Here is a 14,744-nt window from a genome sequence, read left to right on the forward strand (position 1 = left end):
TTAATTTATATTAAAATTAAAAAGAAATGAGGTTTTCAGGAGTATTTTGAATCGGTATATTGGATTGGTTTCTAAGTATTATTTTATGACGTTAGAAAAGGGCCTTGGAACTAATATTATTTTTATCACTGTTAGTCTGTTATCAATTGTCTTATTTAAACTTAAAAATCGAATAGGAGTAGTACCCTGTGCAGTTAAAATAAAAGTATCTAATATTCGTAAGTATATTTTAAAATTAATTAATTAATTAATTTTAGTTTGCTTATTCTTTGACATAATAAAACTAATTATTTTTAAATGATTAAAAATATTTTTGTTTTATAGTCCCGTAGTTAGTTGATTTAAATAAAAATAAAATGAAAAAGTTGTTAAGATTAATTTCATTCTAACTGATACTTATATAAAGATATTAAAAATATTAAAAATGTACCATATTTTTTTTATTACTTATGGAGCAAGTTTTGTTATAATGTATTAGCACGTATACCTATTAGTTCCACTATTTGATAAGTTCCATTATCTTTAACCCATGCCTCATCTTCTGTTATCTCAGTTAGAACAAGAAATAATTTATCACTTATAAAAAACAAACAGTATACAATTGTTATATATTCATCTTTATATAAATTACATTGCCTTGTATTAGATTCAGCTGAATCATTCTGATAACACAATATATTAGAATAAGTTTTTTTTACATATTATTATTTTAAAATTTAAAGATATTTATAATTTTTAGATAAATTTTTAATTTATTGATCAATGCTTAGTAGTTGCCAGCAAGTGTTCCAATTTTGAATTTACTGTTTTACAGCATTTTGAAAAATGAATAAACCAAGAGGATTTCAATTTGCAATTGATCGAGGAGGTACATTTACCGATGTATATGCTCAGTGTCCGAATGGCAAAGTGCGTGTTATGAAACTTTTGTCAGTAGATCCTCAAAACTATGATGATGCACCAAGAGAGGCTATTAGACGGATATTGCATGAGGTATATTGAAAATAATTATATATTAACAGATATAATGAAAATGTTAATATTGAGTAGTTTCAAAAATCTCAAGTATTACCTCCATTGAGTGCATTAAAACTTAGCAGTCACAGTAATTATGGTATTATTTAATGGAATTTATGATTTTTGTCAATTATTTTCAGGAAACTGGTAATGCGGTAGATGAATGTGGAAAAGTCAATTCATCTCTCATAGAATCTATTAGGATGGGTACAACAGTCGCAACCAATGCTCTATTAGAAAGGAAGGGAGCTAAAATGGCTCTTGTCATTAACAAAGGATTTAAAGATCTTTTATTTATTGGAAATCAGGCTCGGCCAAATATATTTGATTTGGTAAAGTATATATTCTTTGCATTATGTATTTTATGATTGGCCATAAATTTTGCACAGCTATGTGGTTGTTTATATGCTATTTCATTAAATATCTAGCTGTCAATTGACTGTGTAACACCTAGGCAGATAAAAAAATACCTAATTTAAATATCTTCAGAAACATCTATTTTGAGGTTAACTAAAAATAACATGTTTTTGTGAAAATTTAATTACTTTTTACTTTATCAGAATATAAGACGTCCTGGTGTTCTTTACAAAGAGGTTGTGGAAATCGATTGTCGTGTGATACCAGCATTAGAAGATCGCTGTGAGATTGACAAGTCTAAATTGGATTGGAAGGAAGTCATAGGAACTACTGGTCAGAAGATGTTGGTTATTAAGGATATTGATGAGGAAGCAGTGCGGAGAGATCTGGCGACTTTAAGAGAGAAAGGGATAGACAGTATAGCTGTGGTGCTAGCTCATAGCTATACATACAGGGATCACGAATTGAAGATAGGAAGAATTGCTGAGGAATTAGGTATTATAACCTTTTTGGTCAGCTAAAGCCTTTTAAATGCGATGATAATTTTCATATACAAACATAATATTTTTCAGCCTTATCTATGTTTTATATACAATGTATATTTTCTGACTGGCTAATGTTTTATTTTCTCCAACAGGTTTCAACCAGGTGTCTTTGTCCCATGCGGTGATGTCTATGGTGAGGATGGTTCCCAGAGGTTATACAGCATCAGCAGACGCGTACCTCACTCCCCACATCCGGGAGTACGTGACCAGTTTCTCCAGCGGCTTCACTGATGGTCTGAAGAACACCAACGTGCTCTTCATGCAGTCGGATGGCGGACTTACTCCTATGAACATGTAACATGAACATTATAATATATTTTTTCCTCCTTTTTTTTTGCACAAGTAATGTTTACAAGATTTTGATTCTCAATATAGTCATAAATCATTCTTTAAAAATTATGAAACCTTGCGAAGATTTTTTTCACCGGAGTTCTTAATTTAAAAAATATTTTTTTTTGGTAACAGCTATTCAGTGAGATTTTATATTATATCCGGTATATTGCAATAAGTTGTAGGTTCTAAGGGTTTTTCCGGAACTTTTATGATCCTTTTTCTGTTAAATATATTTCTTGTTAATTCTACATTAAGATTAAAGGTACCATAATGGCATTTTTTGTTAGTAAGTAACACAAAATTCTTTCAAATCTCAACATCTTTCGCCTATTATTTTGTTTTCAATACATATTATTTACACATACACATTATTTTTTATGTCATTAGTTTGATTTTTTTTTAAGAAATTGACAACTCATTAATGAATTGCAACAGATAAAGTGTTATTGTATATAAATTAATATTATAATTTTTTAAAGGTTCAATGGTTCGCGTGCGATACTGTCCGGACCGGCTGGCGGTGTGGTGGGCTACGCACTAACTTCATACAACAAACAAACCGGTCTACCAGTTATAGGTATAGATCAATAGCTACTTCTATAAAAAGCTTTTATTTACACAAATAAATAAAATTAGACTGTCCTTGTGATATTGATTTTTTTTAGACTGCATACACTGTACATTTATGAATATAACATTTTTAATCTCTCAGTAACTTAGGCTACTAATATATTAGTAATTACATATTTTTTTCCATAACCCATACATTTTTAAGGACCCTGTACCATGTTATATGTTAAGGTTTCGACATGGGCGGGACGTCGACTGACGTGTCTCGGTACGCGGGATCCTTGGAGCACGTGCACGAGGCCACGACCGCCGGGGTCACCATACAGGCGCCGCAGCTAGGTTATACATACTGACCCAGAGTTACCATGCAGTCACACCTTTCACTACGGACTACCAAAACGAAGTCTGTGTTAAATCAGTTCAATGTTGCTCAACTTCGTTTACTGCTTAAGAACACATACTTGTCAAATACATAGTATAGATGTCAAAAAAACGTGACGAAGAGCCTTTAGACCAAGGCCTGTGAAAATAGTTACTACAGCACCGCTCTACCTTAAGTGTGTATGTGCGCGTGCGTGTGTGTGTGTGTGTGTCATTAAGTTTCAGACTTAATGCTATAGTCTCATCTATATGTAAAACTACATAAGACTCAGAAGAATTAAAAAAATATATAATATATTATTATTATAAAAAAACATTAGCCAACATAAAATACCATAGTTGAATAATTTGAAATATATTGTAGATATAAACACGGTGGCAGCCGGCGGTGGGTCTGTGCTGTCGTTTCTCTCGGGCTTGTTCTCTGCAGGGCCCGAGTCCGCTGGGGCCCACCCCGGGCCCGCGTGTTACAGGCGAGGGGGCCCGCTCACGGTCACCGACGCTAACTTGCTGCTAGGTGAGATATATCTAATAATATAAGAGCCGGAAATTGTGACAATTATAAAGTGACATTATTATTGTATGGGGAAGAATTAATGACATAGAAAAGTTATTCCTCATATTATTGGGATAGGTACTTTAAATACATGCTCTAGTAATATATTATATTTGGTATACGTTCGGGAGAAAAATCTTTTTTTATTTGATCCTACTCCTTTTTGTCATGTTGACTACGCCGTTTTTTTTTAATTAATTTAGACGTGACCCTTCTTCTACACATTGATCATATATGTTTCTGGCTTGTTTCTGCAACAGGTCGCCTGCGGCCTGATTATTTTCCAAAAATTTTCGGTCCGGCTGAGAACGAGCCCTTGGATACAGAAGCGACGCTCGCCGGCTTTAAGAAAATGACGGCAGAAATCAATGCATTCCTCAAACAGGAAGGAAACAAAGAGGTTGGATACGGAGGAATATTATGCATATGTTGCAAACATATAAGATATAAGACGAGACCGCTGGCTGGGAATAAACATATAGTCTGGCGATCTTATATTTTAAAATACTAAAGATTTAATATAAAATCTCTTGTTGCTATCTATGTTACACATTATCTCTGAACCATACAATTTAATTTCCTTTGATACATTCTTTTTGTGAAGACCAAGAATTGTTGCTGAGTGGCAGATCATCCCACTTTGAGGAATATTTCATCAAACTTAATGTTCATCGTAAATTCCCCAAAAAATATATATAATTGTGTAAATATCATGTATTCAGATGACGTTGGAGGAGGTAGCCATGGGCTTCATCAACGTCGCCAACGAGGCCATGTGCCGGCCGATCAGGTAATACACGTTTGTTAAGAAAAACTCCAACTCGCTGAACAATACGTGTATGTAATATGTACTGTATATATAACAAGTTAATTGCTATCATCTCTTCCGATACTTCGGTTTAAACTAGGATTTCTGATTGGAATTATTTCACCCCATAACAGAGGATAAACGAAGTTTTCCAATAATCCAATCGAAAAATTTAGCCTAGTGAAGATGTATTCTCGCCCTCAGGTCATTGACCACAGCCCGGGGACACGATGCCCGGGCGCACGCGCTCGCATGCTTTGGGGGCGCGGGCGGCCAACACGCCTGCAGCGTGGCCCGCCGCCTGGGGATAAAGACGGTGCTCATACACAAGTACGCCGGTGGGTAGTCCAACATTTACTATCAATAGGTCTTCACAGTGTACTGATTCTATATAACTGATGAACTCTCACACTTTGCTTGTATGCTAATTAAGTGATATAATCATAGTTTCTCTAAAATTCATTTACCACAAAAGCGCTCTAAGTGGTTGTAAAACAAAGGTTTTTATGGTTCCGTGGGACCTATGGAGATAAATACTTTCTGATATATATCCATTGAAATAGGATCTCTTACTATTCAACAAAACATTGTGTTAGTCTTCCTCATAACAATGCTATATGGAATGCATATAAATTCAGATTGCTCTCAGTTCATACTAGTTATACATATAAGAAAAACTTTTACTGACGAAATTTTGAACTGGTAATAACAGTCTTCCCAAAGAAATTCGTTACTCCGAACCAAACTGACGCAGTCGCAGCCAGAGCTAACAGAAAATACATGTGTATACAGGTATCTTGTCAGCGTACGGCATGGCTCTAGCGGACGTGGTCCAAGAGGAACAGACGCCGTGTGCTGATGTGTACCGACCAGAGAACTATCGACATCTGGACGAACAGATCGACAGTCTCTCCGCTGTATGTAAGGAGAAGCTCAGAGCTCAGGTAAATATTATATACAGAAATTAGACAAATATGTTTGTTATTATGACAAAGAGGGCGAACTCGCAGACGGCCTACCGTAGGCCATGGACATCAGCAACATAGTTTTGCGGATGAATTGCCACCCTTGTTTGGGGAAGGGGGAGAGGAAAGGGTAGGCAAAAGGCAAGGGCAACCGGCTCTCTCATATCTCACGATTTTCTCCTTTACTTTAGCATTATATGCAAAAAGGAATTCCTCTCCTCCGAGGGTTCTTATCTAGCTGGCTGGGGCGTACCAGTTGCTATTGGTTCCTCTACAAACATTTAGTATAGCGTTTACAATACTATAACTGTTCCCAGGGCTTCACCGACGACCAGATAACACTAGAGCCGTACCTCCACTTGAGGTATTCCGGAACCGACTGTGCCCTCATGGTTTCTCCCATACAGGGCGACCAGGCTACCAGACATGGCGACTTCTACGCAGCTTTTGTTAACAGGTGAGAATATATAATATATCACTATTATAAATAAATAAATATAGTGCATAACTATAAATACAGAGGTTTAGATTCTTGCAAAAATATATTTAGTTCTACCTGTGACTCAGAAGATTCGATTTTTTTAAGTAAAAAATTACTGCTTCATGCAAAAATACTCTCATTACTACAGATATAAGAACGAGTTTGGCTTCACGCTTTCTAACCGGGAGGTGGTAGTGGATGACGTCAGAGTGAGAGGCGTTGGAAGAAGTGGGGGAAGAAAAGAGACGGCGCTAGAGGTGGAGAAGGAAACGACACCCGCCGTTGATAATGTACCTTATTTCATAATTAATAACGTTCATAATAGCCTGTCAGCTTATCACATGTATTCTCATATTCACCAAATCTAAACAAATAACATTAAGTTCTTGTGCTCAACGTTAAAATTTTTCTGTTATTTAATACTTTACAAAATATGTCGATTTTTTCATTTATTGAACACAAGCCTTAAGTTGTTGTTATAAAATCTCTATTTTTTGGCTTTTATTGTACTTTGTCTTATATTGTAATGTTTTTTATATAACTGTAATATATATATACAAACATGAACCTCTTACCACTTAAACCACCAAAACGAATAAAATATCTTATTGTTGCCAACATTATTTATCGTTATTTATTTTAACCAAACTTGTTCTAAACGATGTAGTGTTAAAGTTATTATATATATTAGTATATTTGGTTGCAGGTCGTCCAAGTCTACTTCGAAGGCGGTTATCAGAACACTGCTATATATCCGCTGGAGAAACTATCGCCAGGTCATAAAATTCCAGGTCCGGCCATTATAATGGACAAATTGTCTACTATACTTGTGGAGCCGGGTAATGAATAAAACTGTATTTATTATTTAATAATAAACTAATACTATGACAAAATTTACATAATCACAGATAATATTTAGCACTTACTTTTTACATTTCCTTTTTTTATCTGGGATATGTCAGCCCATTCAATGTATATATAATATTAATATTGGGTTAAGAGCAAGTATATTTTTGTCATGTATGTTTAAATTTTAAGAAACTATAATCTAGTTATAACTTATAAGTCTATATGATCTATGGTCAAGTCTGATAGTCTATGCAAGGACAAAAATATTGGTGTGTTCAGTCAGTAAATTTTTTATTGCCAGGATGTACAGCAGATATTACTAAATACGGCGACGTGAGTATCACTATAGGCTCTGGTCAGAAGACGGAAGTGACGTCACAACTGGACTCGGTCCAGCTCAGCATCTTCTCTCACAGATTCATGTCGATAGCTGAGCAGATGGGGAGGTGAGGAAAGGAGGAACATGTACCTCGATCATATATGAAACATACAATATTTATATTTTTATACAATTCCGTTTTTAGGAATTACTTTTAAATTGTTAAAAATCGTCAGTAGCTTAAAGATACAGTGACCAATATTTTATTTATGTTGTTTATGTGGTCGCATTAAGCCTCTTTGTATTTTAGCGTTGGACAAGTTTTAATTTCTCAGAAATTGGACATCCCGGTCCATTCGACAGCTTTCTAAGCAATGGACTGACAAACAAAAACATATAATCTGCCACAATGGCGATAATTATCACAGATTAAAATATTAGAATAATGACAAATATAACTTTAAATTAACACTTATTATACTACTTCCCAGGGTTCTCCAACGTACATCAATATCAGTGAATATAAAGGAGCGTCTGGACTTCTCGTGCGCGCTGTTCGGGGCGGACGGCGGGCTCGTCTCTAACGCGCCACACATACCGGTACACCTGGGGGCCATGCAGGAGACGGTGCAGTATCAGGTGCAAGAAAAGAAGAACACACACGCACACGCACATGTTTACTCATACAATATTTGAAGTATAAAAAGTATATATAATTGTATATAAGTAAATGTAATATATGTATGTACGTTGTATGTCCAGATGAAGGTCCGCGGCTCGTCTCTGCGGCCCAGGGACGTGCTGCTGTCCAACCACCCCCGGGCTGGCGGCTCCCACCTCCCGGACCTCACCGTCATCACCCCGGTCTTCCACGAGTATGATCGTATACACCAGCATACTATACAGCAGTATCCTTACATATATATAAGTTGATATATCAATCTTAATTATATGCAGAAATACTTTACAGTGCATGGCCCAAGAATAGGTTCAGGGAAAACCAATTTTAATGTCCATTATAATATTTTGATCGTGTTCTCTGATCAGGTCGAGTGCTCTGCCAATCTTCTTCGTGGCTTCTCGCGGTCACCACGCGGACATCGGTGGCCTGACGCCGGGGTCCATGCCGCCGCACTCCACCAGTCTACAACAAGAGGGAGCCTCCTTCAAATCCATGATGCTGGTGCAGCGAGGAGTCTTCAATGAGAAGGAGTTGGTTGAAGGTGAACGGATATAAAAATACACCTTATAAACTGTAAACATATATAGTGGTGTAATTCTTAATCAAAACTGAATATATACAATTAATAGTTATAAATTTCTTAGTTATATATATATATATATAAATATATATATATATATATAGTAATCAATCCGAAAAATATATGTGAATATTTGCTGCATATAATTCACTACTTAAAATTATAAATACTTTGATACAGACTTTATAAAACCCTTACTAGCGCCCCTACAATTATACCCCTGAACAGAGATGAAAGCCCTTTAAAAGGATTTTCTACTGAACCTTGCACTGCTGAACATTCACATACAATACCGGAATAGAAGCACTTGGTTTAATTGTTATAACATTCCAGAGCTGATGAAGCCAGGTCAAGTCCCCGGCTGCTCCGGGACGAGGAATCTAGCGGACAACCTCTCAGATCTGAAGGCTCAAGTCGCCGCCAACCAAAGGGTATGTTTTATTGACGTCACTACATATTATAACACAAGTATATATATATATATGTCTGTCTGTTAGTGATTAACTTAAAAATGTCCACCCCTACTTTAGTTCAAGCTACATGAAGCCAAATGTTTTTATATGTACATTAAGAACTCGTGCCTGCAGTGTTAAGTTAATCTTCTGATCTTGATAGGGCATACAACTGGTGTCCGAGCTGATAGAAGAATACAGCCTCGACGTGGTCCAAGCTTACATGACTCATATACAGAAGAACGCTGAACTAGCCGTTAGGGAAATGTTGAAGGTATTTAAATTCATTAAATTTTAGTTGTTATTATATACTAAAATATACTACAAGACATTGGTCCTAGGAAATGAACTATTATAATTTAAAAACTTCGCTTTGACACAAAAGTATAGCTTAAAATGAAATCAAATTAGGTCCAGAGATTTTAGACAGCCTGGATTAGGAAAAAATATATATTAAAGCTCTTATTATAGATAAATATTACTCAGTTGTTGGATATTTCCAGTGGTCTGGTATATATATATATATATATAGTTATTGTTATTATTTATATATGTTTGTTTTCTAGCAAATAGCGGAGAAGACAATCAAGAAGACGGGCTCATGTGTTCTGAAAGCCACAGAGTATTTGGACAACGGTGCACCAATCGCTTTGACGGTTACACTGGACCCCAGTACTGGCGGTGCTATCTGTGACTTCACGTTGGTTCACACATTACTACTGGAATACAAGTTTTTGACAAGCAATACTGATGATCTCTAAGCATTTTGGCAATAGAAATTTTACATTTAGTACTAATCGATCTAATATTCTTGCTGTTAAAGTGTGTAGTGCGTGTCTATACGAAATCATTTCCTTTGTATAATGAAGCCGTATTATATTGTCTTATTTGTTTGTCTTATTTATTTTGATTTTTTTAATGACTTGATAGAATTATTATTGTATTCTCAGTGGCACCGGCGTGGAGGTGTGGGGTAACTTGAACGCCCCTCGCGCCATAACTATGTCCGCTATCATTTACTGTCTGCGGTGTATGGTGGGCAGAGATATACCCCTCAACCAGGTAGGACACATACACACATACATACAGGTTACACATACGACAGCACCAGGGTTTGTAATGACAAGAACTGCACAGCTTTTGGGTTTATATTTTCAATCAATTATTTTGGATATGTAAAGTAAATCAGTGTGAGGGAAATTAAATTTGACAGTTCATTTTGACTTGCAAATAAAACGATCAAAATTATTCTATTCCTTCAATATGTATAATAACTGCATAGAGCATTAGTTGCAAGTGGCGCCATCTGTGCCGTACTAAATATAATATAACTTTAAACTTTTGAATTTTTTTATGACTGATTATAATAAATTATAATACTGAATAATTGTAATTTTTTAATGGCAACATTTGAATATCAACTTGTATTTGAATATTATAAATGCTGGCGTCAGCCATTTTGTAAGACATTACTGAAAGTCACGCTGAACATTGAAAAACACGTCTGTAACTGTTCCTCGGACATATTATTTTTGCAAAGAAACAGCGAAGTAGAATATCAAAATCCCTTCAACAACGAAGTCCATAGTCTATCTAAACAGATTTGGATACTTACTTACGTCAAACAACCAGGTGTATTCTGATGGATATGTCTCACTTATTACCACCTCATCGTTTTTAAAACGGTGACGTCACCAATGCCTGTGTTCGTAGACGGTTTGAAGAATCTCTTATTTCGAAGAAGTCCGATCGTTGCGTTGTCTTGCTAAATACTTTTTTTTTAATCTGTGCCTTCGCCTCAATTTGTTTTAACAAGCACTCATTGTTGCGACAGCACTTGCACAGGTGGTCTCGCGTGGGGTTATGCAGCAGACACAAGATAATTTTAACCATACATAATTATTTATTACCTAAATAAAGATAGATATTTTGTTTAATTCTATCAATTATTCCGTCAGGGGTGTCTGAATCCCGTGACCGTTATAATACCTCGTGGTAGTTTACTGGACCCCAGCGACTCAGCCGCTGTGGTCGCCGGGAACGTGCTCACGTCACAGAGGCTCGTGGACGTCATCCTGAAAGCCTTCCAGGTGAGATCGTATAATGTATACCGCTTATATTTTATAGAAAATTTCTAAGATAACAGATGTTTGTTGCTCTTTACCCAAAACTGTTTAACGGATTTTAATAAAAACTTTATAGGATTATAGCTCGGATGTTAGAATGATACTAGGTTAAAATTTGTACCGACATTCCGTATAGTTCTCGTATAACCACGATTATTATATTTTTATCTGAAGTCACGTGACAGGCCATGCGTGCCGCCCGCCGTCGGTCACGCGGATATGAATGTTGGACACATTGAAGATATTATGGGGTTTTCCAATAGGGACGCTTGAACTTTGACAGCTGATTGCGGCCATGTTGTTTGAGTGACAGCTGTCAAATGCAGTGTGTTATATTCATTCCGTCCTCCCAAACCACCATGGCAGGTTACAGTGTCGAGCAGCACGTGCAAATCATAAAATTGTTTTATGAAAATGGGTCTTCAGTTCGAGCAACGTTCCGCGCACTTCGCCCGTTTTACGGTCGCGATGATCGTCCTGCCGAGTCGACTATCCGTCGATTGGTGGACAAATTCGAGTCAACCGGGTCAGTTAACAATCAGCCGGTTCCCGTGCGTCAACGTAACGCGAGATCTGCCGAGAATATCGCCGCTGTGCGCGACAGTGTCCTCGAAAACCCGCGGCAGTCAATTCCGCGTCGCGCACAGGAACTCGGCCTTTCGCAGACGACAACTTGGCGAATTTTGCGTTGTGACTTGAGCCTGCACCCGTACAAGATCCAGCTGACCCAAGAGCTCAAGGTTAATGACCATAGACAGCGCCGTGTGTTCGCTGACTGGGCATTAGAGCAGTTGGAAGTTGACGCCGATTTTGGCAAAAAAATCATCTTCAGCGACGAGGCGCATTTTTGGATGAATGGCTATGTCAACAAGCAAAATTGCCGTATTTGGGACGAGACCAATCCACACGAGGTTCACCAAGTGGCAATGCACCCGCAGAAAGTGACTGTTTGGTGCGGATTTTGGGCCGGAGGCGTGATTGGTCCGTATTTTTTCGAAAACGATAATGGTGTGGCCGTCACCGTCAATGGTGAGCGATACCGGTCGATGATAACCAACTTCTTTTGGCCTGAAATCGAGAATATGGATCTGGACAACATGTGGTTTCAACAGGACGGCGCTACGTGCCACACAGCACACGCTACGATGGAAGTTCTGCACGAGCAATTTCTGGACATGGTCATCTCGCGCGGAGGCGACGTGAACTGGCCACCGAGATCGTGCGATTTGACCCCGCTGGACTTTTTCTTGTGGGGTTTTCTTAAGTCGCAGGTCTATGCCAACAAGCCGCAAACCACCGATGCCCTCAAAGTCAACATACGCCACGCCATCGATCAAATACAGCCCGATTTGTGCGCCAGAGTCATCGAAAATTGGACCTTTCGTGTGCGCGCCACCAACCGAAGCCGTGGCGGTCATTTGAATGATGTCATATTCCATACATAATGGGGTCGATAGACCTTCCAAATAAAAAAAAAATTTAGCAAATATCTTTCCTACATGTATTTTTTTTTGCATTTCAAAGATCAAGCGCCCTTAATGGAAAACCCTATATTATCTGAGCTTAACACCGAAGTCCGTGCGGACGAAGTCCAAGGCAAAAATTTGTATGATGAGATCTAAGACTTTCGCCAGTATTCATTAAAATAAAACTAATATTATTATTATTGTTCGGATTCACAGCGCGACTATTATTGTTTCGTGAAATTCCGAACAATATCAGTTTCGTTTCAAAAATTTTGCATGCTCATATATATAGATAATACTAGATAAATTGTTGTTGGTAGGCAGTTGAGCTGTTTTTAATATAATCTGTGTCCGTCTAGGTTTGTGCCGCCTCTCAAGGTTGTACCAACAATTTGACACTCGGCGAGACCACCTGGGGATATTACGAGACGGTGGCCGGCGGCAGCGGAGCGGTGATAATATAATTTAAACATTCAATATTCCATTTCTTTCATCAATAGACATGGTTTTTGACAGTCGAATTCTCCCGTTAACTCCAGGGTCCGGGCTGGCACGGGGCGTCGGGAGTTCACACACATATAACGAACACACGCATCACGGACGTGGAGATAGTCGAAACGAGATACCCCATGATCGTGACCAACTTCTCACTGAGGAGCGGCTCCGGGGGACGGGGTTAGCTTACGGAATTGAGAACTTTTGGCTTAGCAGTGCAATAAACTGATTTGACAAAAAAAAATATCATGTGTATAGTCTGTGGAAATGCTATATCTGTTGTTTTCAGGTAAATGGCGCGGCGGGGACGGCGTGACCCGCGAGCTGGTGTTCCGACGCACTGTGCAGGTGTCCGTCCTCACCGAACGGAGAGCCTTCCAGCCGTACGGAATGAACGGTCCAATAATTACTAAAATACATACAAATAATATGTTTTACTTCTATCAATCTGTTGTGAACGCTGTGATTTATAACAGGAGGGGAACCTGGCGCTAGAGGTCTGAACCTGCTCCAGCGAGCTGACGGGAGACTAATTAATCTCGGAGGAAAATCCTCAGTTACAGCGTCTCCTGGAGTAAGATAAGATTTTATTTATATTTATATTAATTTCTCGTACATTCTTATCCCATTACAATATCAATTACCAATACATTTACTATCTATGTAATGCTAACTTTTGTCAGTAGTAGGAGCCGATGGGATAGCAAACTTAGCGTGTCCTTTGGAAGGTTCAACAAAAAATATAATTAATAAATTTAAAGATAGCTGACATGATATATCATCTACTGTCTAATTACTACTTATGTACTGTTTATATATATATACTCATTATATAAAATTACAGGATAAATACATCATGAATTCGCCGGGCGGAGGTGGCTACGGCCGACCGTTGGGTGATGAGACAGGCGAACAAACAGACATACAACACAATGAGTTCGTGGAGAGAGGAAGCGTCTTCGAGTATAGAAGCGCCCAAGAATCAGTTTAGATGAAGCAATAGTATCAGCGACACGTCGTTATATGCAACAATAAGCAACCGCTGGTCGGACGGCGCGTGTCATAGGGTCTAGAGTACAACAAATATATTTTAGTATGTGTCGCAATCACAAGAACAGTACAAAATATAAATCATAGTTTACTGTAAGAAAAATAACACAAGACAATAAGTTGTGGCCTGTTAGGGGAGGGAATGGTTATTTATACAATGTTAACAAATGCACAAGTTATTCTTACACGCATTCTGCATAAAAATTATTTCATCATAGTCCTAGTACAAATGTTATGTGTTCGAATTTTGAAAAATATATATTAAATAATGTTTTTATATACAAAAATATACATGTTATTATCTCGTTTACTTTGTTATATATAGTTAAAAATATATATTTCAAATGTAAAATATTATTTTTCCATATTAAAATGTTATTTTAAATTTTTCTTTGATTTATTGACATTTAAATTAGTTCAGACTCTTCCGAAATCTTGATGGATCTAATTGTATGGACAAATTAGTTTTTGCCAGCGACTTTGGCGATATTGAGCAAGATTTTTACCAGTTCGTGGCAGGTAGGTACCGAAAGGGTTTGTGTTGCCAGTTAACAAGTTATTGTGGTATTGGTGCCAGGTATTTATGATGTCGTAATCTTTATATAGTAGCTTCCCATCTGGCTATTTCAATATTTTCTATTTTGCTAAATCAGGGTTAATTAATAATAATGCTGAACCATTTTAATTTTGTAATGGCAACATTTAAGTTTGC

General features: G+C 37.4%; 1 protein-coding gene across 1 annotated transcript; it reads left to right on the forward strand.

Moving 5' to 3' along the window:
• Window positions 1-68: 68 nt before the first annotated feature.
• Window positions 69-14,417, forward strand: LOC116775423 (5-oxoprolinase). Its single transcript, XM_061524471.1, has 29 exons — window positions 69-218; window positions 815-993; window positions 1,158-1,349; window positions 1,578-1,869; window positions 2,012-2,213; window positions 2,732-2,829; window positions 3,054-3,161; window positions 3,568-3,720; window positions 4,020-4,159; window positions 4,482-4,549; window positions 4,772-4,905; window positions 5,360-5,511; window positions 5,850-5,989; window positions 6,162-6,303; window positions 6,720-6,852; window positions 7,164-7,308; window positions 7,673-7,820; window positions 7,944-8,056; window positions 8,229-8,404; window positions 8,777-8,874; window positions 9,059-9,169; window positions 9,462-9,595; window positions 9,846-9,957; window positions 10,854-10,985; window positions 12,847-12,939; window positions 13,027-13,162; window positions 13,272-13,379; window positions 13,459-13,556; window positions 13,827-14,417. Exons 2-29 carry the CDS (start codon window positions 826-828, stop codon window positions 13,971-13,973), a joined length of 3,873 nt encoding a protein of 1,290 aa, XP_061380455.1. The 5' UTR covers window positions 69-218; window positions 815-825; the 3' UTR covers window positions 13,974-14,417.
• Window positions 14,418-14,744: the final 327 nt, after the last annotated feature.

The sequence above is a fragment of the Danaus plexippus genome, chromosome 25 (assembly GCF_018135715.1).
Source record: "Danaus plexippus chromosome 25, MEX_DaPlex, whole genome shotgun sequence".
Lineage (NCBI taxonomy): Eukaryota > Metazoa > Arthropoda > Insecta > Lepidoptera > Nymphalidae > Danaus > Danaus plexippus.